Source organism: Cnephaeus nilssonii (genome assembly GCF_951640355.1).
Source record: "Cnephaeus nilssonii genome assembly, chromosome: 3".
In the NCBI taxonomy this organism is placed as follows: domain Eukaryota; kingdom Metazoa; phylum Chordata; class Mammalia; order Chiroptera; family Vespertilionidae; genus Cnephaeus; species Cnephaeus nilssonii.
In genome coordinates, this window is record NC_137074.1 from 42994865 (window position 1) to 43021004 (window position 26140).

The 26140-nt window shown below is 39.6% G+C and overlaps 1 protein-coding gene across 4 annotated transcripts in view; it reads left to right on the forward strand.

Annotated features, from left to right (window-relative positions):
* MAP3K13 (mitogen-activated protein kinase kinase kinase 13) overlaps positions 1–26140 on the forward strand; it is a 152263-nt gene that overhangs the window by 82982 nt on the left and 43141 nt on the right. For 3 of the 4 annotated variants that reach the window (XM_079764534.1, XM_079764533.1, XM_079764532.1), the window contains exon 2: positions 22559–23118. In XM_079764534.1, the coding sequence (XP_079620660.1) occupies positions 22644–23118 (475 nt within the window). In that variant the 5' untranslated portion in view covers positions 22559–22643. Of the gene's footprint in view, positions 1–1679; positions 1709–22558; positions 23119–26140 lie in introns of those variants that run through there. The other variant, XM_079764535.1, reaches the window with a different exon arrangement.

Here is a 26140-nt window from a genome sequence, read left to right on the forward strand (position 1 = left end):
CTTAAACCCTCCTTTCAAAAGGCTTTTTTCCTTTACTTTCCTTTTTTGAGGGGGAGGGGAGGAAGAATTCATCAGTCTGATTCTTTTTTTTTTTTTAATTCTTTTTTTTTTTTAAAGTATTACATATGACTCCTTTTCCCCCATTGACCTCTCCCTGGCCACCCCCACCCCCCAGCTCATGCCCTCGCCCTTAGTGTTTGTGTCCATGGGTTATGCTTATCTGCATGCATACAAGTCCTTTGGTTGATCACTTACCGCCCTCCACTCCCACCCTCCCCTGCATCAGTTTTATTCTTATATCTAAGAAGTCATATGACCAAAACAGACACAAAAACACATTTTTCTGCCAGACATGAGGGCCATGGAGTGGACTGGAGCCAGAGGCTTTTTAATATTCCTGTCAGGCTTTGGTCCCAGGCCCGTCAGTGGCAATGTGGATGAGACAGGGGTAGAGCTTGTCCATATGCCATGGGGAATTTGAAAGGTCGCCTGGCTTCTGCCTTCCTTCTGGAAGGACTGCACTTAAAGGGAATCTGTAACCTTTTGTCCTGTGAAATCGATGGCTGGAAGCTGTGGGGTCACCCCTTACTCTGTGTGTGGGGGTGTGTTTGGAGAGGGGGGTAGTGAAGAGGAGGACAGAACACTGATTGGCTATGATGGGAGAATCTGAGAGGGATTTGAGGTATGTGGACAGACTTGGGGGGGGGGGCATTGGAACTGGTGTGATAGAGAGAGCTGACAAGCAATGCTGTCTCTTCTGAGAAATAACCAAGAGCTTTAGAAAGAGGGCCAGGCAGCAGCTTTGAGCCTGTGATCCAATGGGCTACCCTTAATGCCTTTTCAGCTGTAGTCGTAAAAATATCTATCTCAGGCTTATCAGATGCACCCGCAAGAAAGACATTTTCTCTCTAAATTTCAGACTTTTGGCCTCATATCCTTGTAAAGATAGATGACCAGACTTGTTCCCCAAAAGCAGAAAGCTTCATCAATTGTTATAACCTATTTATTAATCTGTGCACCTCCATTATACGCACGCACCATGGCCTGTCTTCATTTGTGTTTGTGGCTATCTCCTCTATTTGACTTGTGTTCTAAGCAACAGGGACTTTTTTTAAAAAAATTATCAAATATGTAAGGTATATCAAAAGATAAAGAGGATACCATCTTTACACCTTCATATTCAGTGTGGCTTCTAAGAAGCACTGTACAGCACCTAGCATGCAGCAGGTAGCAGTAAAGGTTGTTGAGTTGCAGCACTAACTCCTTCTTACACTTGTGCAATCATCCTTTCTATCCCTTGTAGATTACGTGGAATCAGAATCATTTTCCCTGGGGGCTAAGTATATGCCAATATACTCTGATAGTCATGGAAATAGTAGCTGTTCTGCAAGGCCCTTGGAACAGTAGTGCCCACATTAGACAGTTCTCATTGTTGACGGTGATAGAACTCTGAAGTAGTGAAGTGTTCTATTCAGCAGACCTAAATTTTAAATAAAGGAATGAAACAAAACAAAGTATAAATAGCTAATGGGAATATGGATGTGGCTTTAAATGGTAGAATTAGTTTGCTATCTGTGTTCTCTGTTGCATCCTTTAGCCATTACTGATTTTTTTTTTAGGAGAATCAAAACTTAGCTCATGGAAGACAGAGGGTTTTGAAGAAAGGAACACTGTTGGGTTGAAGAAAGGGCCGGAGGAGATTATTCATGTGTGTATGGGTGTGGTGTGGGGGAGGGTAAGGAGCTTGGTGATAGATTCAGGAGTGTTGTAAACGAGTCAAAAATGAGGAAATAACCCTTAAGAAAAGAATAATATTCATCACCAACCCAAGAATAGTGAGTCCATAAAATTTATAACTCTCCTGATGTGAACATAATCATTATGTGAAACTTTCCCCTTGTATTTGTCTCCTCAACAATAAGTAGTCCTTTTCCCAGTTTCAGCTTAGCTACTTCCTTATTCAGTTTCAAACAGCCTTGCCTGTTGGAGAGTATGTGACACTATAAGCCCTAACTGGCTACCTCCTACCTGCATTTCCCTAGCCGGTGCCTCTTCTGCTTTGATTAGTGGTAGCATCTCGTCATCTCCACTGGAAAATTCTCCCTCGCAGTCACGTCCAGTCTATCAATTCTGTCTTCTACGCATCTCTCAGATTCTTTCCATTCTCTCTGTAGCAGCTTTGTTTCCACCCTCCATCCATCTATTGTCTACGGAATCATCTTTCAAATCTAACATGTCACTTCCCTTCCCCTCTCCATACTTCTCTTCCCATAGGGGAAAAGAAAGTCCTCCAATCTACCTTTCTAGCTCCATCTTTTACCTCCCTTATCACTTCCTACCAGCGCTGCTGACATGTTTCCCTCTTCCCAGATAACCACGTGATTTCTTTCACACCTCTTTGCATTAGTGCAGGGTCTTCCTCTTCCTTATACCCCTTTTCTATTCATCCCGACAGCAATTTCCCCTTTTGTGGACTTCAAAAATGTGTACCCATCTCCCCTAGAGAGCTTCTGATGCTGCATAGTAGTCTTTTATTTGTATGTTTCTCCTCTTCTAGGTTGTGAGCTCCTCCAGAGCAGAGGTCCACTGTCTTGTTCTTCTCTGCACCGTCCTTATTGCTTAACGCAGAGCCAGCACCCTGGGAGATGAACGAAGCAGTAGTTGAATCAGTGAATGAGCTGAATAGAGAATATCTGATAAGCGACCACCTTCCTCAAAAAAATGGGAGTTTTTAGGTGTAGTTTTGTAATTTCGGTGACACATTTGATAGGTGCCTTTTCCAGATGTCTGTGACGAGAACTGATATGAGAAGGTTTATAAAAGTCTTTGAATATCTAAGACGATGTGTCAGGTCTAAACTTTAGGTATTTAGGCAGCATACTAAATCAATCAATCAATCAAACAAACAGTTGTTTTAGCTTTTCTAACTTGTATTTCCTAAGAATAATTCCAGGCACCCATTGAGGCTTAATGTAAGACTTCACAAAGTATCCTAACTAAATGTTACTTTCAACTTGTAATTTTCTGATTATTTTTATACACTTGATTTTCTGCACTGTTTTCCTTCTTAATAGGATCACTCCTGTCTCCCATCTTCTTTTTACCTGGCTGTGCCATCTTTGCAATGATCGGATTTGGAGGAAGTACTAGTAGTCCAAAGCAGCTAAGCCCTTAGCTTGCAGTGAGAGGCGGAGGAGAGTAATCGGCCACCAGGGCACTGTTTGGGTCTGTGCAATTTCATACAAGCACATGCACACCCAATCACCTAGCTTCCTGCTAGGTTACCTTCTCAGTTTTCATGTTATGGTAAATAATGTCACCTTTCATCACTTTTCAAAACATTAAAAATAGATGAAGCAGCTTTGAATCTTTTGTTTGTTGTTTTTGTTTGTTGGTATGTTTTTTGGTTTTTGCCCAGAGCTTCCCAAATCATATAGTCCCCTCTAATTGCCAATATTTAAAGTGTGAGAATTTTCTCTAAAACTTCCTGAATTCAGAAATTCAGCAAGGGCTTTAGATGGGGGCAGAGTTGGGGGGGGGCGGGGGGGGGGGCGTGCCTGAGAGCTCCCTTGAAAATCTGGCAGCAGAGCCCTTGTCTGGGCTCGGAGCTGCCCTGCCCTGCAGTCCCCTCTATGGACGGCTGCACTGATAGATGGGTTCTCCTAGGGGAGCTTCATGGATCGGCCCTCCACCCATTACCAGGCAGCAGGATTCTAATTTACGGCCCAGATGGTGACTAGCTACCCCACCACTCCCTATTTACTTTAGTAAAGTGGCAGAGGTATTAACTATTAAATTGCTTCTTTCTTTTTAAAATAATTGATGCATTTGCAAAGGGCTTTGTATGAAAAGACTTTCACTTAGAAAAAAAAAGTTATTTCATCAGAATGTAAAGAACATGATGCGCTATAATAAAAAATAAACAACCACACAGGCTTATTTTTCTTGGCCTGCCTTTGTGTGGAAATGAGGTTTTGAGGTAAAAATTCTGGAAAGATTACTGAATTTTCAAAGGAGAATTTTCACAGGAGGGTGTCAGCTCTTTATTCTTCTTGGTTATTGCTAAAGCTTATGGATCGACCTCTTACATGAAAACCCACAATATTTGTACACCAGGTTCCTGCCAATACAACTTATCATTCTTAGCTACTCAATTTTTTTATGAAAGCTTGAATGTGGTAAATAATGGTCAAGGAAGATTTCCTGAAGGAGATGTAGTTCATCCCTTCTGGATAAATCATACTTGCAAAGAGCTATATTTTACTTAGAACCTCTTACTGTAAGTGTTGCTTTTCTGGAATATTTGGGAATTTGACCCTGTATGGAGAGGTACTCTAAAAACTCTCCTGGGAAAGACACTTCTGTATTTGCTATAAGGGTATTGTTGAGCTATTTTATCATTCGGTACGAATCAGCACAAACTGCTTCTCCTGGACAATCGGCATGTTTTTATATTTTGTGAATAATTAGTTAATTGATTTTTTATCTACACAAAGTTCTGGTCCAAATTTGTCGATCATCTTTAATAGTCATTAGCATACAATAGGATTGTTTTTGTCTGATGGTTTTTACCTTGGGTTTTTCTGTTTTGTTTTTGGCATTTTATTCTTATTTTCTCTTCTCCTATTTACCTGTTATACTGTGTGCATTTTTGTCAACAGCCTCAAGTCATTTTTAGGACAAAGTCCAGGTGTCTGTCTCCTAATATGTATTTGTTTATTGAAATAAATTTAAGACATTGAGCTTATTATATTCAGTCTTAAATAAAACCATTATATTATTACTTTTGAATTTTAGTAGGAAGCTGTGTTTTTGAACTTGTAAGGTCTTTAACAGCTCCCCAATGTGAACCCTGGACAGCATTTATTAGACAGAATGTGGAGGCCAGATGATGCCGAAAAGTCTTACTGTGTAATTTAATCCTGGGTGCTGTGTTGTTTGGCTTCACTGGACACCGAGTGTGCATATATAATTATGTGCGCATGTGTAGAAAGCCCAACCCTGATAGGAGAGAGAGGGAGGAACATCATTAGCAGAGATTAGCTGTGTCTCTCCAGCTGGGCAACGTGCCTCTGAATTCCAAGGGCTTTCCCCAGTGTAAATTATGAGACTGACTCAGCTGCTGTTCGGTTCCCCTCTGGCTGAACTGCGTTTGCTAATGCGGTTAAGCTGTGGCTCAAGAGGCAAAATGTCTTGAGGTTCTAGAGATGTCTTCTTCCTGTAAAAAGAAAAATTTCCCTCCTTCTCATATTCACAGGATAGTGGTACATAGCCTTCTCAAATCAGAAATAAAAAAGCAAAATGGGGAAAAACACAAACCATGTGCCAAACTTCAGCTACGTATGTAGTACTTGGAAAATTGTTAGCAGACTGGATTGATTCCTGTTCAGCTAAGGCAAACAAGTGATCTAGGAAAGATCAACCAAAGGACTTATATGCATGCATATAAGCATAACCAATGGATACAGACACTAGGGGGTGAGGGCATGAGTGGGGGGTATGGGGGGACAATGGGCGGATAAGGACACATTTGTAATACCTTAATCAATAAAGGAAAATATAAAATAAAATATTTTTAAAAAGTGATCTAATCCAAAGGGTTTCATTCTGATCAGCTGAGAGTTTTTGATTGGATCTGCTGCTGCTCTGAAATTGGTGAAGTCTGAGCAAATTAACCCCACTTTGCACTCTGAACCAAATCCTGGTTCAAGGCCACAAGAAGGTCTTGCCTGAAGTTCTTCAGCAACAACAGTACACTGATATGAAAACTTACATCTTTGTAATACCGCATGAAGCTCGAGACTTAGCATACTACACATATCAACTGGTTGAGTAGAGTTCACAGCTTTCCATTTTTTATTATTTATGTGTGTTATACTAATAATCCATTCAAAAGGCATGGTGTCTTCTTTCTATGATTTTATTGCCTAAGATAGCCAACTTATTGATATAGATAAGCCCAATGATCAATTTATCGATTGAATGTCAGGGGAGATAAATTAAATGCATAGATAACATAGGAACTATAATTGATTGTTTTAAATCTTTTTTAAAAAAGTCATTACCAGTTTTTTCTTACCAATCCTATTAACAGATAACAAAATTGTCTGACCTAAGTGGGTTTTATCCCTCCTCCTTCCTTTGCTATTCCTTTGGGGAAAATATTAATAGGTTAAGGACTAGGGCTAAAATATATAGAACAAGGAAATTAGACAGTAATGGGTCATCCACTGATCACTTTTCAGGACTGTAAAGTGCCCAGTACAGTACCTGGGCACTCAGTCACCATCAATATTAGCAGCAGCCATAGTAGCTATACTTACACTCAGCATAAATAGCAGCCCAAATAATGCATCAACTTAAGATTAAATACTGGATGTGGATGAGAATGTGAATGATCTCCTAACAGTGAAGACTTTATGAAGAGGGGAGATTTTAAACACAAAAGATTTTAAATACAAAAGATTAAGGAGAGGGAGCCTGAATTTTCAGTGGCAGAACGGCATTGTAAGAACAGGTGAAGGATTTAGCACTTCTCTAAGAAGGACTCTCTTCTAGTTACCATTGCTAGCAAGGCAGAAAGGAAGCACACTGGTGGGATGGGATAAATTCTGGGGGTGGATTGGTGCCAAAATTCACACTTGCATGTGAGAACTGATTTATACATATCAGACTGTAGAAACCAGGTGGCTTGCCATTAAAAGTTAGAGCTGGGCCTTGGCCAGTTTGGCTCAGTGGATAGAGTATCGGCTTGCAGACTGAAGGGTCCCAGGTTCGATTCCGGTCAAGGGCATGTACCTTGGTTGCGGGCACATCCCCAGTGGGAGGTGTGCGGGAGGCGGCTGATCAATGTTTCTCTCTCATCAATTTTTCTGACTCTCTATCCCTCTCCCTTCCTCTCTGTAAAAAAATCAATAAAAAATACTTTTTTAAAAAGTTAAAGCTGGGCCCTAGCCGGTCTGGTTCAGTGAATAGAGCGTCGGCCCGCAGATTGAAGGATCCTGAGTTCAATTCTGGTCAAAGGCATGTACCTCAGTTGCAGGTTCCCCAGCCCTGGTTGGGGTATGTGCAGGAGGCAACCAATGGATGTGTCTCTCTCACATCGATGTTTCTCTCTGTCTCTCCCTCTCCCTCCCACTCTCTCTAAAATTCAATGGAAAAATATCTTCGGGTGAAGATTAACAACAACAACAAAAAGTTAGAGCTGGCAGTCAAGCCAGTTTAGAGGGTGTAACCTGTGCCACTGCAAGGGTCCTGTGCTCGGTTTAATGCTCTACTGTCTCTACGTTACAATTCTTAATTGCTCTTGAACATGGGGTCTTGCATTTTTATTTTGTGCTAGCCTTGCAAATTTTGGAGCCAGTCCTATTGACGATATACAAAATTGTCATAAGCCCTTAGACAGTGTTCTCACTGGCATGTATCTCAGTACGTTGACTGTTTCCCATGGCATGCCCCTTTTTGCTAAAGGCCAGCATGTTTATTCCTTCCTGGATACTGTTAGACTTCTAGAATTGTTATTGAAGAATGTGTTTGTGCCGATTAATGACTTAAGGGAAACTCTGCCTCAATTTTATGTCCCAAACAATGCTATTTTGCTAATAAGGTCTATATGCATTATTTAATGTAACATCATGATTTCAGAAACTACATATTCTGCTCATTCCAATTACTGTGGTCTTGAATAAAAGTTTCCTGATCATTGCATAAGTAATGAGTAATAGTTTTTATGAAGTCAAATCCTTCTGCTCAAAGAAGAGACTTGTTAGCCCAGCGTTCAAAACCTTTCATGACGTGACACTGCCCTATACTTAGAGCTGTGCTTATCACTGCCCTCCACACACCTGATGTTCCAACTATTCAAGGCTGCTTACTATTTCTGGAAAATGCCATTTTTGTCTCGCTCTCCATTCTTTTCTTTTTAACTTCTTTTTTATAAAAATGAATGCCCTCTTCCAAATACAACGCTTGCCTCCCCCGTCTTCCACCCTTTCTCCACTGGTGTGACTTCTGCTCTTCCTTCAAGGTCCCACTTTGTTGCTCAAATGTCTCTTCCTCTATGAAGTTTTCCCCTGATATTCTCAATTATAGTTAGTTACTACCCTCTCTGCTGTGCCATGGCTCGTGAAGCTCTTAAAGGCTTACTTAATTCTACACTGCATTATAGTCACTGTTCAGTTGACTATCTGTTGTGTGCTCCTTGAGCTTAGGACTGTCTACTGTCTCTATTCCATCATCCACAGCATTGTTACAGGATGTGTGGCACATGTTCAGTGCATGTTTACTGAGGGAGTGTCTGTCCATTTGGGCTGCAATAACAAAATACCACAGACTGGGTAGCTTATAAACAACAGAAATTTATTGCTCACAGTTCTGGAAGCTGGAAGTCTGAGATCAGGGTGCTAGGTGATTGGATGAGGCCCTCTTCTGGGTCACAGGCTTCTCATTGTATACAGTGGAATGGCAAGGGCTCTCTCCAGAGCCTCTTTTATAGGGCACTAATCCCATTTATGGGGGCTCCATCCTCATGACCCAAGTACCTATCAAAGGCCCCACATACTAATACCTTTGGGCATTAGGATTCCAACCTATGACTTTGGAGGAGACACAAACATTTAGACCATAACAGTGAGGGAATTGGAAGGACTACTCTAGTTATCTGGTACATTTAAACCACTTGGTTATAATTCTCTAAAATGAAATAAACAGTTACCATCAGTTGATCTTGTTGGAAATCGTTTTGACTTTGAGAATTATTTGTGGAAGAGAGAGATAATAAAAGTTGTTCCTAGGAATGAGGCCCCCTAGAGTTGTCTAATGTTTGATCCTGGGTGAAAGAGTAGTAGAAAAGTTAAAAAAGACTGAAAGGCCCTAGATTAGTCAGGGAACATTACCCAGAACATTTTGAAGTCAGAAAAACAGGAAGTTTAAGGGTACCATTTGACTCTCAATTTAGCCATCCCTAGCCAGCAATTTAGTTCTCAACTTTTCTTTTTTGTAGCACCTTCCCTTAATTAAAGTATAATGCCATGTCAAGAAGAGGTTTGAAATAAAGCCAGTAACATGGTAGGAGTATGCTAAATACATTTTTTTATTCTACCACTTTGACTCTGAAACTAAATGCCAGCTATTGAGAAATTTTAGTCTTTTCTTTTTCTTCTGCCTAGGCTGTGTGAGTAAGGAGACAGTGAAAAAGAGAATAAACCAGAATCTGAATCTACTGGGGTCAAGAAGTAGACTTTTCTTGAGCTTCTCTGTGACCATAGCCAATCATGCCTTTAATTTTGTCCAAAGGAATTAGGTATATTAGGCCAAAGGAAAAAGCCACTAATTCCAAAACCTGGATTGTCAAAGGTTAATTTCTAAGTCACTGGTACAATTGGTGGACCATCCTAGTCCTATTACTGTTTCAGTGAGTATGAGAAGAAGACCATTTAGTAGACTAGGTAGGACTCTGTGATTCCTCATAGGTATGTAATGATTTATTTTCTTATTTTAAATTTTAGTGCTCAAGTCATGTCAGATTAGTGAGGTTGGATGGATACCCCATTTCAAAACCCATTCTCACTTGTGAATCTACTGGTTTTTATGGGGGGCAAGTATAAAAAGGGCTCTGTGGAAAAATCCATCATGTGAAAGTTGGAAATTATAGAGTAGGGTGGATCATCCTAGAAGAGATGTGTTCCCACAAATTTGTATCCAGTAAAATAAAGATTAAACAAAATAATATTGAAAGCATGCCTGAAAAGGAAAGAAAATCATAAAAGGATAATAGAAACACGACGGAGTTTATGAGAAGGACACTTAGATTTGCTTCAATAAGCATGGGAAAGAATTCATGAGCCGATTTTGTGTTTATCTGTGAATCCTCAGGATATAACTAATGTCTCTTTCCTTAACCATTTTCCACCAGCAGACCCTGGGTCTCTATCTCAGCCTTTAACTCAACACTTGGTTCTGGGATGGGAAACTCTAGGGATAGCATTTAGATTCTAAGTTACATGTAATCTTGACTGTCATAAACTCTTACCTCATTTTATTCTCTAGATTTGTGTTTATTAACCTCCATTTAGACACACCCAGAGGTAGCTCTGATTCAAAAGGTGTTAAGGGTCTAAATACAAAGTTAATTCTAATGTATACATAAATGAAAAGTTTTAACTGTATAGAAGTTTTAACAACGCTTGCCACAACTTACCCAACTAAATGAGCTTCGTCTTTATCAAGGGCATCCTGGTAAACGTGTCAGGAAAAATATCAGTGTCCTGGGAACCCTGCTAGCATTGAAGAAGCCTGTTCTGGCCATTCTACAGTTGCTTGGGGACTTCACCTTCCAAATGGCAATTTGCAGATCTCAGTGTTGGACATGGGTGTGAGGGGAGAAAAGCTGTCAGTCCCCTCTCCCCCTACCTTGCCCCTGTTAACTATTGCACTATTTCCTGTTCTCATGGTTTTGTCTTTTCCATAAATGGATTTCATGTAAATGGAATCCTACCATATGTAACTTTTTGTATTTGGCTTTTTTCTCTTAGCATTGTGCTTTTGGGATTCATTCATATTGCTATATCTTTTTTTCTCATTTGCCTTGCTTTCATCTTAGTGGAATGTGGTTGGGGGTAGAGGGGGGACAGAGATAAAATGTCTATGTTCAATCTACCATGTTTAACTAGAAATCTTATTTAACAGTTTTAGATAATAAATCAGAAAATGTGAGTATAGAGTGAAATATTCCAATTTTGCAGTTGAAATCAAACTTATTTCAGATTGCCAAGGCAACCGAGAGAAACCATTTGAAGATTTCAGGTCTTATTTATAGTAAACACTCAATAAAATGCCTGTTAGTTTGATTTGAATCTACAACAACCCCCAAAAGAGAGTTTTATATTATCTCCAGTGTACAAATGTATTTATGTAACTTGTTGAAGACTTCACAGCTGGTAAGTTGCAGAGCCAGGATTCAATGAGGTCTTTCTGACTTGAAATCCCAGATTCTTTCCTGTTACAACACATCATAAGCATAATGTAATCAACATGGGGAAACAACTGTTTATACTATCTTGGCCTTCATTACGGTCTGGTTCATTACAATTCTGGGAGGAAATTTGACATAATGGTAGGTTATTCACTGATGACATTTGCTCAGTGTGCTGTGTGTGGCCAACTCACTAATGTGTTGGGCAATATCAGAAGGGGTCTAGCAATGAAATAGAAAAGTTTCCTCTCTTTAATCTACCACCAGGGAGCAGTGACATTCAGAGCAAAATTCTGGGAAAGATGGATCAGTTGGAGATGGATCAGTAAGAACAATTGAAATTATTCAAGGGATGTGTGTCCTGCCTTAGGAATGCAGCCTGGAGCTTTGAAGACCCATCAGTGTTAAAGAAAAAGTTGATATTTATAAAATCATTGTGTACAAACTCCGGAGTTCTAGACTTTAAGAACATCAGATACTTTTAAATTTTGAAAAGGCATTTTTTTTACCTTCGTTTATTAATTCATAGGACCTTTATTAATTTCAGGTTCCACGCTAGGTATTGAGAAAAACTATACTAAGATAGTTCCTACCTTCAGCAAGCTTCTCTTCTAGTGAGAGAAACATATGTGTTGTAGAGATCATCTACAATATTAAATGTTAGTGATAACATAAAGGCATTAAGGTTTAATATAAAAATAAGTTCAGCACATGAATAAGATTCTTTAGTGGATTGTGAAGAGAAGCAAGTGATGTTTATGGTATAGCCATTCCTTTTGGGAGGAGAAGTTACCGAAAACAATGACATCCCCTCCAAAGCTATTGTCAGAGGCGGCATGCCAGGCTAAATGGACCACTGTCATTTCATAGGTTCGTCAGGTAGAGTTGTCTCTTCTTATCCTCACTTTACAGAGTGTTGTGACTATAACTCCTATACTATGCTTTTAAAAACAGCTAGACATAATTTATATAAATTTGTAAATAGTTATTTAGAACCAGACTATGAGGGGGAGAAACATTCTCACACTGTCGTAGACCCATTTCCAACCCTCACAGTTCACTCATAGGTGGAGTCTTCAAGCCTTTGTACAAAACCTTTGAACAAGCTTGGTTATCTGGTTTCCGGGTCCAGAACAAATTATAAAGACACATTAATTACTCAAGCAGATTTACTAACAGCTATGAGAAGTGATGGCTAATGAGTTGACTAGTGGCTTTATATTGAGACAGAAGAAAATTCAAATTAAACAAGTACAATAATAAAAACTCATTAGCATTTACAAGGATTTTGCAAACAGATTTGTCAGTGTTACTTCAAATAGTCGCTTCTACTGGAAATTTTAAAATTTTAACTTTTTAAAAAAATAGGATCTATATGCAACTTTTTAGGAACATGTGTACTGAAAACATGTGTGCATGTAGTGAGTTAAAATTATAATTTCTGGCACGTCTAGTGTTACTCAGTGGTTGAGCATTGACCCATGAACCTGGAGGTCATGGTTTGATTCCGGTTCAGGGCACATGCCTGGGTTGAGGGCTTGATCCCCAGTAGGGGGTGTTCAGGAGGCAGCTGACCAATGATACTCTTTCATAATTGATGTTTCTGTCTCTCCCTCTCCTTTCTCTCTCTGAAATAAATTAAAATAAATAAATTATAATTTCTGAAGGGAGGCAGCTAAATATGTCTTTAAATTCCATCCTCTGTAATATTAATCTTTTTATTGAGGCACTACATACTATTTTCTATCACAAATAGTTTGTTATTCTACATTTATTTTTTCCATTAGAACTGTCTTGTACATTTATAATTTTTTAACACTTAGAATAAATATTTAATATTAATTGATGTTCTTCCTAGTCATCCTCATCTTAGACAGATGGGACTTATCAAGGATCCTTTAGTAGTCTGCAAATTTCAGCTATATATTGGGAGTATAAATGGAAAATATACCAATGAATAATTAAATAATGGGTTTGGATTACTCTCTAGCACAAAGTCAAATTCACATTCCAAAACAGTGACAAGAGACAGGTGAAAAATGATTGATCTTTGCCAATTTCCTTTTGGTAAAGCTCAAAATGTTCATCACACATTTGCTAGGATATCATCTTGATTAAATCATTACCTTAAAAAATTAAAACTTAGGACTGCTTCTGTGAGCAAAAACAATGTTAAGGAGAAATGTAAAAGTCTAAAGCAATGGGATCTTTCACTAATATGGTTTTAATTACTTTACTATTAAAATTGGGCATTGGATCCAGAGTCTATAGATCCTTGCTCCTCCTGGAGTTTTTATCCTGGTTATCTGTAATACAATCTTCTCTGGGAAGTAACAAGATCTATTGCTGATTTGATACTTCTGTTTATTTATTCTTCCCTCCATTAGCCTTCCCTAGTTTTTTGCCTTTCACCTAAACTAGTACTGTGATTAAGAACTTCAAGAAAGGGTAATTATGAGAATAGCAATAATCCAATTACAATTTTTAAATTTTCCACAAATGACTGTTGAAACTACTTAAGTATTTGAAATTAATTCCTTGGCTCTTCTGATGGTTTTAGATACCTGGCTATGGCCTCTTGGAAAATCCTATTTTAAAAATCTCTGCTTTGCCCAGCTGGTGTGGCTCAGTGGTTGAGCATCAAACTATGAACCAGGAGGTCACAGTTCGATTCCCAGGGCACATGCCCTGGGTTTCAGGCTTGGTCCCCAGTAGGGGGTCTGCAGGAGGCAGCCAATCAATAATTCTCTCTCATCATTGATGTTTTATCTTTCTCTTCCTCTCTGAAATCAATAAAATATATATTTTTTAAATCTCTGCTTTAATTTGGTTCTGACAAACCAATCATTTAGGATGAGCTATACTTAAGTCATTTCATCTATAGATATTCCTAAAATTTGGTAACAGAACTGTTATTTTAAAGGAAGTAATGGAGTTCTATACATTTAGCAAATCCCCATGTACAAAGGGAAGCCACAGTTTTTATTAATCCTCACAACAACAAAAATCTGTTAATATGAATAAAGCATTCAGAGCACCACTGTCCAATAGAACTCTCTGTACTGATGGAAAGGTTGTATTTTGCACTGTCAAATATGGTTGCCACTAGCCACACAGGGCTACTGAGCACTTGAAACAGACTAGTGCAACTGAGGAACTGACTTTTTTACTTAATTTAATTTTAAGTTAAATAGCCACATATGGCTTGAAGCTACCATATTGGGCAGTGCAGATATAGGCGTTTAATGTTAAAACAGAACAAAGAAAACCCCACAGAAAGTGACATATTTTAGAATTCTCCACTTATTTTTATTTGTTGCTAGGAATTTTTACCTTTCATCCTAAGTATAGAACCAAAGTTCAAGGTAAGATGTGAGTCTAGTCCATATTTCTCTGCCTTAGGCCTTTCTTAATTAAGTGGAAGCCCATTATAATATTGATAATAGGGTCTTGTGACTAAGGCTGCTGCTCGGACCTGTACTCAGGCTGAGGCTCTGGAACTGGGTTCAAACCCTGTCTTTACCACTTAGTAGTTGTAGGTCAATGATTTAAACTTTGTGCCCCAATTTCTTTATCAATTATCATCAGGATTTATATGAGGATTAGAGAAGTTAATACAGGAAAAGTGTTTAGAGCAGTGAGTGGCAATAATCCCAGTAAATGTTAGCTATTGTTATTAATATATTACTTATTCCATTGCTCTGTGTGTGTGTGTGCATGCGTGCCTGTAAAGTTCTCCCATCCAAAAAGTACATTGCATCCTATTATATCAGGTCCTGTACTAAGTGCTGAGGCTAGATAGTAAGAAAAAGAAGATGGACAAGATACAGAGATAAGTAATACTTGGATTCTACTTCTAGTAAATTTATAAGCTAATGAAAATTAGTTATTTCTCTTGAAAAATAGAAGGCATGGAGTTAATAAGTACTAAAGATTCACTGTGTATTGTGTAAGTTATATATGCTTTCTCTCGTGTAATTATCAAATCTATTCTATGAGGTGGATTCTGTTATTGTCGCCAATTATAGATAATGAAATTGAGACTTAGAGAGAGAGTAAGGTCAAGTTAATGACTAATATTTGAATCCAGGTCTATCTTCCTCCAGTGCTTCCCCTCTTAGACCCTCACAATATTGTTCTCTATATGATGAAGTGTATAGAAATTTCTGAATTTTTCGACTGGGAAACAATATTAAAGTTTGTGTTATAGCCCAGATTTTTAAACATAATTTTAATTTTAAATAATTTCAATTGTCATTTTGAACATGACTCTCCTGAACTGTTTGTCTTAAGGAGAGGCATAGATTTCCAAAAAGAGAGGGAAAAGGCACAAAGTAACAGGAAAGGAAAAGAAGAAAAGGGACTAGCATTTATAGAGTGCTTACTGTATACTTGATGCTTGTGTTAGGGACCCACTCAAGTTCCTAGTTCTATATATTCTATAATCCTCCCTTTTTTAAAAAAAATTAGGGTATGTCTCTATCTTCTCCTTTTTCCATGAATAGATGTCACAGTTCCTAAAGATAATTCTTTACCAAAGGTTGTTTTTGTGATTCTAAATGCAAGTTTTTTAGTGCCTTAGCACGTACTACATCTGGACCTTAGAACTTGGAAATGATCAAAACACTTAGATAGGCCCTATCTCTTCATCTGTTTTGAGTTTGTTCTCTTAGTCAAAATTATCCTACCTTTTCCCACTTGAATACAAACTTTACTAGTAGAAAAGGTAAAAACAAAACAGGAGTCAACTTTTGTTTCCTCATTGTCATCTGTTTTTTATTCATTTTCTTTTCATTTTGAATTTATAATTATTATTCAATCTGTTTGCAAGCCGCAGCACATACTGACAAGTAGGTTTCCTGACAATGTCCTTAACATCTCATATCATTTGTCATATATGCAAATGTATGTAAATTGGCTCATTAGTCTATGTGTTTAAAGCAATAAAGATTTGGTTTGAAAATTTCTGATTAAACAAGTAATGCATGCTATTAATAGAAATTTAGGAAAATAGAGACAATTTAAAAGAACAACAGTAATAACCACTGTTGACCATTTAAACCAATTTTTCTGTTTTCTTATAACACTTAAATAATTATTTTTACACTCATTAATATTTGTATGTTTAAAGGCAATAGGTCTGTATCTTATTTTCAAGACACTTTAAGTGAATTTATTTAGTTCCTGATTTTCTTCTTCATATGGCAAGTCAGAGATAGGTCAGGAAATGTTGATTCTGTTCTGGAATATTAACACTAAAAATAGTGTACTGGATGGGGCAAAAGTATGTTTACAGTTGTTTGTATGGAAAATAATACAATAATAAACAAATAATAATGCAAACATAAACTCTGTTTTGTATATTCACAGTTCAAACCTACTTTTTCCCCATGCTGTTTATTATTTATTATAGATTTATAGAGGTTATAGAGAAATCATTTCTTTGGTCAAGAAATATGTTTAGCCTTTGACTTAAGTTATATATGAAATCTCACAAATTTCTACTTCTTGATAAGTTTATAATTATGACTATGAAAACGAAGTATCTTTATTCATTTTAAAGCCTACATTTTAAACATATTTTAACTTCAATCACGGTTGTATTTATAAGTATTAGTATGCAAAAGGTGATCCATCAATATGGAGAATTTGCCTTTTTGTAATTTTTAGTTTTTGCTGGCTCCAGCATACTTCAGTATTAATAAACCTTCAGAATCTTAACCAAAAATATAGGCATATGGTAAGTACTGAATCAGTATTTTTTGAGTGCATGTTTTTTTAGTAAAATGTTATAAAGATGACATGAGGTAGGTGAGTGGGTTTGGTTGATGGAAGGTTATAATTATCCTCTCAAATAGAACTTTTAGTAGATGGTTCATAGTTATGAGAGCAGGTTAGGGATAAAAAAAAAAAAAACACGATCGTTGGCCACTCTTTTGATCTGATTTTATATATTTTATTGATTTTTACAGAGAGAAAGGGAGAGGGATAGAGAGTTAGAAACCTCAATGATAGAGAAACATTGATCAGCTGCCTCCTGCACACCTCCTACTGGGGATGTGCCCGCAACCAAGGTACATGCCCTTGACCGGAATCGAACCTGGGACCCTTCAGTCCACAGGCCGATGCTCTATCCACTGAGCCAAACCGGTTAGGGCTTGATCTGATTTTAAATAACATACTTAGAATTTTAATTCCATTAAAAAGCTGTCTAATGTTTTTCAAAATTCCAAGCAAGATCTTGGTGATAGACATCTATCCTGGGAAGACCATTTTATGTTATTACTGTGAACAAGTAACTTAATCCCAATTTTAAGATGGAAATGATGCCCTAATGGCCGAAGTCTCTTATGCTCAAAATACTACTCTATGTATTTTAGAAAAATGACCAAGAGGTTAGGGTAGCAGGACTGTGTTTAATTTAAGGCAAGAACATCCCAAATAAAGAGAAGACAGCTTGGGAAATTCTCACAATCAATCAAGAAATCTCAGCAATAATGCTTAAATTAAAATTTTATTCAATTTTAGTCACACTGAAAATTTTATCTATGGGGCAAATTTTCCCAAATTCTTTGATTTACTCATGTTTATGATATAAAACTCGGAATGTGATCTATTATAAAATTATCCTCTATTAGCAACATGGGAAAATTTGTGTTATATAATAAACACAAGAATTTGAAGGCCATATGGCCACGTTGCCTCTTCCATTCCTCTTTTTCTCTGTGCTGGATGCGTCTTGGCACAAAGCCAAGGTAATTTCCAGAATTTGGCAGGGCCCTGGCAAATGCACAGCTGCTGCTGTCTCCAACGCTTGCCTACTCATTTTGCACAAACCGCTTCCTCCTCTTGGTGCTGAGAAACTCACCGAGTCAGAGGAGTACGCCTGGAGGGCAGACACAGAAGCCCCTCTTGAGCTCCTGGCAGGTTCAGGAGCCCTTGTGAGGGTGGCAGCCGCATCACCTCACCTGCAGCCCTGCCCACCTCGCCCCTTCACTCCTCTGCTCTTCCTTATCTTTTTCCATCTAACTCTCAATGTTTAAAAATATCATCTCCTTTCCTTTCTATCCCCTTCTAATAAAAACTAACTTTGGCTTCTCATGCATTAAAATATCCAGTCAGGCCCAGCCAGTGTGACTCAGTGGTTGAGCGTCAACCTATGAACCAGGAAGTCATGGTTGGATTCCTGGTTGGGGGCACATGCCTGGTTGGGTTACAGGCTTGATCCCCAGTAGGGGGCGTGCAGGAGCAGTCGACCGATGATTCTCATCACTGATGTTTCTCTCTCTCCCTCTCCCTCTCTGAAATCAATAAAAAAAAAATTTTTTTAAAGAAGATCCAGTCAGTTCCCATGAGGATACCTGAGCAGAATCTGGTCAGGGAGAGTGGGATTGAGAGGACAAAGACAGAGGCAGAGATAGTGGGGTTGCTTGCATTCCCTCAGTTTCTTCTTACCAGCTTCTTCACCGTGCAGTGGCTGTTTGTAGGTGTGCACACAAACACAAGTAAAATGTAGACATTTTTATCCTCCTACACTCTTCTTAAATGTAGAGTCAGTGCTGATCATGTTGGAATATAGTCATGGCGATGATTTCCTTCCCTTTGTTCTATGTCTCTCATTTCTCTGCCTTTGTTCGCTGACAGTGGACTTGGCACAAGCTTCTTTGACCACACTTCTTGGGATGAGGAAGAGGTCACATCCCAGCTCTGCCACTAATTGGTTGTGTTGAGCAAGTCAGCAGTTTCTCTGAGATTTGCTTCTTATATGTAAAGCCAGTGGGTTGGACTGTATTCCTTGAAGTCCTGTTATTCCTTGATCTCTTAAATATCAAATTGCATGTGATGCCCATGAAGTTCTCTTCTGTACTCGTTCCCAGTGCCAGTAGCAACAGGTCTGCTTCATGTGCGCCCTTAACCTCTTGGAAAAGGGAAGAGATTAAAAAACAAACATGTTTTTCTAACTTTTTGTGTGTGAGCATAAAAATCGACAGAATAGAAATTTACTAAGAATTAATATAAAGTCCCATAGTTGGATTCAAAGAACAAATTGCACAAATAGGTGTTTGGCTGAAAATCACATATGCATTATGCACTGTCCTCAAGTCTAATGTGAGCCAATAGCATAACGGACGCCCTGTGCTGTATAGGATAACCACAAGTCCCAACGGCAAAGGCAGACTGGAAGGAACGGCTGAGGCAGTGGCCAGGTCAGAGAATCCGAAGTCAGCAGTCTTCAAAGAGATCAGGCAGAACAAGGTTGGAGAGACCAAAGGCAAGAGACAGCCCAAGGTTGTAGCAGGAGATTAGCAAGAAAGCAAAATGAGGGGATCAGTGATGTCAAAACGTTGAGATGAGCACAAAGGGAACAAAGTGGGGAAGATGGGGTGAGGAGAATGGGGGTCCATTCAGCCAACAGCTATTTCTGTAACACATGAATCCAGCTTTTCTTTTTCTCTTTTTCCCCCAAAATTTCTCCATGCCCTGAAATTTAAGCTATCAACCAACCCCTTCCATGCCCTGGTCTTTTCTTCCTCCCTGCCTTCCTTTCTTCTGTCTGTCTGAAACACATCTTCCTTTCAAAGTTTCACCTCAAGTCCTACCTCTCTCCTGCAGCCCAAGTTCACTACTCCTACCCCCATTATTGTTTTTCTTTTCACAGCTCATTTGTCATGTCTGGGGAACAGTCAGGAGGTGATTCCCTTGATGTAATTATTAACTCCTTGACTAGATTGCCAGCTCTGAAAGGAAGGAACTGTGTCTTACATCTTACAGAGACTGTATGGTACAGGAGAGAGTTTGGGGATAAGGAAAAATAACCTGGTATTCAATCCTGCTCTGTGACCTTTAACACATGCCTGTCTCTAGGCCTTAGTGTCCTTCTTTGAAAAACAGGGACAATGATCCCATGTTTCCTCTTCCTTACACAGGGGACAAATGTTTAGATCAGGAGCAACAGTATTTTTTAACTGTGAAGCACTCTAAGAAAGTAAGGGCCATCGTGTTATTAAAAAGGCAAGGGGATTTAGGAATCTAAATTTTAGTTAGATTTTAATTCCTGCTCTGCCTCTTACTCCACATATGACCTTAGAAAAGTTTCTTACTTCTCTGTAAAATGACAAGACACTCTTACCAGGACTATTAGGGCTGGAGCTGGCTTATACATCAATTTGTAATATCCAATATTGAGTAACTTTGCAAGCAGGTTGTTAAAGTGTTATTAGATTAAAATCTGCCATAGTGGAAGTATTTATCCCAGGGAAACTACAAACCCTACAAATTGGGTTGTTGGGTTTTTTCCCCCTGGAGAGCTGGTTTACCAGCACATGGCTGAATTATGTAAACAGGGCTCTAGCCTATCTAATAAAGAGGCAATATGCAAATTGACTGTCATACCATAACAAGATGGCTGTGCCCACAGCGGAGGCTGAGTTCCCGTAACGAGCCTTAACAAGCAATCAGCAGGGACCTGAGGCTGTGTGGCGCTGGGCCGGAGCAGGGGACCTGAGGCTGCGCCCCCCCGCCTGGTGGGGCTTGACAGGGGACCTCAGGCCGCACCTCCTCCCCACCCGGCGCCAAGCCGGGGGACCTCAGGTCGTGCCCCCCACCCGGCAAGGCTTGATGGAGGACCTCAGGCTGCGACCCCCGTCCGGCAGAGCTTAACAGGGGTCCTCAGGCCACACCCCCTGCCCAGCAGGGCTTGACGGGGGACCTGAGGCCGCACCCCCTGCTCTGGCGCCAGGCTGGGGCCCCTCAGGCCGTGCCTCCTGCCTGGCAGGGCTTGATGGGGGACCTCAGGCTGCATCCCTCACCCCAGCGCTGGGCCAGGGGACCTCAGGCCATGCCCCCCACCCTGGCACTGGGCCAGGGGACCTGAGGCCACGCCCCCTGCCCAGCAGGGCTTGACAGGGGACGTCAGGGCACACCCCTCGCCCGGTGGGGCTTAACAGGAGACCTCAGGCCATGCCCCCCGCCTTGGCACCGGGCTGGAGGACCTGAGGCTGCACCCCCCGCCCCAGTGCCAGGCCGGGGGACCTGAGACCACGCCCCCTGCCATGCAGGGCTTGACGGGGGACCTCAGGCCACACCCCCTGGCCTGGGCCAGGGTACCTCAAGGTGCGCCCCCCCGCCTGGGCCGGGGGACCTGAGGCTGCGCCCCCCCACCTAGTGGGGCTTGACAGGGGTGGGGCCGGCCGGGTCTGGATCTAGCCCAATGCAGGTGGGGCCAGCCGGGTCTGGGTCTCGCATGATTTCAAGGCACACGTGGGTGGGCAGGGACTTGACTCTGGTTCCCGTGGTGAGCCCCAGACTCTGACAGGAGGAAGATTTTCATATACATTTTACTAATTTTCTTTCATCTCTGACACTTCCATTATAGAGAAAGGGCAAATAGCAATATTAAAATATTTCCTCTAATTAATTCCCTTTTAATGTGCACGAATTTTGTGCACCGGGTCACTAGTAAACTATAAAGCTCTTTGTCTTAATCAGCATTAAAAGTAGTAATGGCAACAAGTAATGTTCTGTATCCACAGAACCTAGCCTATTGCAGCACAGCTCTTAGCACATATTTAATAAATACACCTTTAATTTAACTTGGGTTCACCCTTGTATCATTTTGATACTTCTGCCCTGAGCTAAAGGAGCACCCATCTTTACCTCTCTTCAAATCCCTTTCTACAAAGTGTCTTTTAAAAATCAGATAACAAAAATAAAAGCCTGGTTCAGTTCATGACATACACAGTAGGCCTTAAAACCTCTATTTCTATAACTGAGTTAATTACCTTCTTTCTAAATCTCCTTTTCTTTTGATGTTTCATATCTCCGTTAATGACATATCCATCTATCCATTATCCCATGTAAGTTATCTGAAAGTTATTCCTCTCCCTTTTCCTTACCCACCCCTATGTTTAATCACTAGATCCTACCAACTCTGCCTCTGAAAGCTACCACCTCATCTTCATTGCCTGTTTCCTGATTCATAGACAGCCATCTCCTCACTGTGCCCTCACAGGACAGAAAAGACAGGGGATACTCTTCAGGGTCTCTTTTATAAGTCCACTAATCCCATTCATGAGGACTTCACCCTTATGACCCCACCACCAAACACCAACACTATGGGGATTAGGTTTCAACATATGAATTTGGGAGGGACACAAACAGTGGGTCTATAGCAACATACTGTATTAATGCAGAATGCTTGGAATATCTCAAAAAACATGACAATATAACCACCACCACCCCCTCAATCTAACCACCTGGAATTAACTATTGTTAATTCTTTGGACATATCCTTTCAGTCTTTTTTCTTGTATATGTGTTTATGTATCCTTTTAAATATATTTAAAAACAGTTTATGTTGAATATATTGTTCTAATGTGTTTTTATATTAATATGTCGTGAATTTTCTCATGTGAGTAAATGCTCTTCTTCAGCATGATTTTTAATTGCTGCACAATATTCCATCATGTGGATATGCACCACTGTTTAACTAACCTCATTGTTTCAGTGTTTTTATTATTCTAAACAGAAGTGTGGTGTGGACGACTGAAGAAAGGGTGATCTCATGTCCTCCTCCTGTTCCCCCAGGTTGTGGAGCCCTCTCTTACATCAGGACTCTATTCAGATAATCCTCTGAGTGTCATCTCAGGGCCTCAGGCACACTCATGGCACCATGGCCAACCCTCAGGAGCACCTGAGCTGCTCCTCCTCCCCACACTTACCCTTGAGTGAAAACAAAACCTCCAATGGACTGCAAGATGAACTCCCACCCGTGGGGAGCCACCCTTCACCCAAGCTCCTTAAGGACGAGCAGGACAAGGGGGTGGTGCAAACCGAGCTAACGGACGGCATGAACAGCCCCATCACCACAACAGTGTTGACAAGTGTGAGCGAGGATTCCAGGGACCAGTTTGAGAACAGCGTTCTTCAGCTAAGGGAACAAGATGAATCGGAAATGGCTGTGTCTCAGGGGAACAGCAACCCTGTAGATGGAGAGAGCATGAGTGGAACAGAAGACATCAAGATTCAGTTCAGCAGGTCGGGCAACGGCAGTGGTGGGTTTCTTGAAGGACTATTTGGATGCTTAAGGCCTGTATGGAATATCATTGGGAAGGCGTATTCCACTGATTACAAATTACAGCAGCAAGGTAAGCCATCATATAGACCTGGAAGGTATTTCTTGTGTAAAGACACCATCATCATTAACTGCATAACCTTTGGCCTGTGGGTAAATTAAAGAACTAGTGCCTAGTGAATACCCACATCAGTTTCCCATAGACCTTCTGAATGGAACAGATTCACATTCGGTTGGATTTTTTTGGTCGAAGCCCATCTTTTGTGGTTGTCCAATCCAATGGTGTCCAAAGTAGAGTACAGATAAGACAATCCAAGGTGTTATAAGGAAGAAAATGTTAGAGTTTCTGTTCCTTTCATCTCATCATTTTAACTTTCTATTTTCACATGTGTTTTCATATAGTTTTGGTATTTTAATAAAGTACAGATATCTAATTTATAAATAAACCACATAATATTTGCATATTAAAAATTTTTTATTGATGGCCAATCAAAAAGTCTGATGGCCACTGGACTGATCCCAAACCAGATGGAAGCCACATGGTACTGCCCCTGATGATGGCAAGCCTGCCTGAGGGTGTCATAAAAGGAATTTATTTCTTTCAGTCAAGGTACAGGAAGCCCACAGTTTGAGGAAAGATAAAATATCTAACCATTCTTGAGATGCATCATTATTTCTAGATACCCCTGCTTTTTAAAAAGTAAAATTTTAACTCCCATCACTGTGTAGCACATATATTCATGTATTCTAATTCCAGCATGATGTTTCTGAAGTAAAGAGAACACATGGCCCTAGTGTTCTTTATAACTTCATTTATGTTCTTCAAAAGAACATTTTATTTCTGATAGCAAAAGTATATATGTAGAAAAATTGGGACATACAGGTAAGTCCCCCCCCCCCAAAAAAAAAAAAGTTAAAATAATCTGTGATCCCAGTATCCTGCAAATAACCACCATTAATGTTTTTGGTATATATTACGTTAGTCCTTTTGTGTGTGTATGTGTGCCTTAAAAGCAAATATAATCATACTGTTTTTCACTTCATAAGGTGAACTTTTTCCATATCATCAAATATACTTTGTCAGCATCATTTTTAGTGGCTGCATAATATTAAATCATATGAACATGCCAATATTTATTTAAGCAACCCTCTATTACTTGGCAATTTGTTTGCTATTTTTGGTGATTATAAGTCACACTGCAATGAACATCTGTCTGTTACTTAATTTTTGCACATATCTTTGATTACTCCTTAGGATAAATTCCTAGAAGAGGAATGGTTGGGTTCAAAGGGTTTGTTGCTTTTAAGGCCTTTGATACACATCTTTGTAGCCTTGTGTAAATGAGTCAGTTGTTATGAGATCTCTCATTTAAAATTTTAGAAGGGAAAAATATGGACCAGAAATAAGATTCTGTTTTATTTCTTTTATAATGAATATTGGACTCTGTGGCCCTCCCTTAAAATATATTCTTCTCTTTTATCAGGACTGTTGACAGCTTTTCCACAACAGCCAGTCGACATTAGTCGCCATTAACCACTTTTCTCATACATTCTGTTTCTCCTGTTTGTGCAATCCTCATTCTAAACCATACCAACCTCTCCCTCTATCTTCTTCCCCATAAGTATATTGGAATCTACTGGTAGATCTTTCAATTCCAGGTGTACTTTTCAGGATTTGTCAGCCTCCATTCGAGCTCCCTGCAGAAATTCTTTGTCAGTGCCTGGATTTTGTCTGTTTGTCTGTGTGTCTGTCTGTGTCTCTCTCTTTTTCATACATATTCCCATACTCTGCACATTCCACCTCCCCCACAAACACCCCATGATCTTAAGTTTTCAAGGAAATTAAAAAAAGCATTCCTTGTCACACAAAAGCTGTGAACTCCTATGTTAAACAGGTTTTTTAAATTGATAATAAAGATAAGCATAAAGAGGAAAATAAAAATGACCTGTCATTCCACAATCTAGAGATAACAACCACTAAGTAATTATTATTTTTTTAAGTTCCCTCTTTGAATACACACAAAACCTACAAATATCTGCTTATGCTATAAACTATGTTTGGTTTTTAGGGTCTTAACTTGTCCAGTCTCATAATTATTTTGGTGGTAAAATTGAAGGTCTCATGATCCAAATGCATCGTTGAAGTTTAGACATATAAAAGGTATAAAAGTCACATTCTGTGTTTGTGAAAAGGAGCCTTTAAATTTTTTTATTGTCCTATAAACTTGTATTTAATTTGTCTTCCAATTGATTATGTGACTTTCAGAGAGGATTATTGCTGGAATAAATAAGAAACAGGCCTGGTCAGTTTAAGCTTATAAGGACACAGCAGCTGCCTAACTCTTCAGCAGATGATAAGATATCCTATTGTGGGCTGGTGTTGCTGTGGGCTGTGAAAGAGATTTGCTAGCCAGAAACTAAGCGTTTCTTCCTTGTCAGCCTGGGATCAGGGAGATTATCTTTAATCCTGGATTACAGTCAACCAAGGGATAGCTCGTGTAACAGATGTGCCCCTGTGGTTGGTACTTATGAGGAAATTTCACTAGATTTAAAAAAAAATTTTAATGATGTCCTCATCTGCCATTTAGTTTGTTGGTGGTGAAGTCCAAGTAAGGTAGCACTATGTGTCATTGAAATCTTTTATTTCCAAATAATTCCCAGTCTCAAAACAAGTATTGTCATAGGCATGTCTGAATAAACAAAGGAGAACTTATGCATTAAAGTGGGTGGGCATGTGGCTTTTTCTGTCTTAAGAATCCTGGTGGATATTGGAATTAAGATAGTAGTCATAGTGATGTATCAGAGAGAAGATAAAAGCTGGGAAGAGTACCAGGGACAGATGTAAAAGCAGCAGAAAGTCTGGGGCTAACCCTGGAGGGAGCACAGCCAATTTCCATTATTATGAGGATAGTGATCTCGTTCATCAATGATCTAGGCCCCCAATTTTTCACATTCTTATAGCTGTTTGGTTATTTTTCCTGCCATTCTTCTGTCCCTTGCCTCCATACTAGATATTGACAGGGACTTTGGGACAGGACAAGAGTATTAAATCAAATCCATCCATTTTACTTTTGGTAATCAGTTCTAGTAAAAAG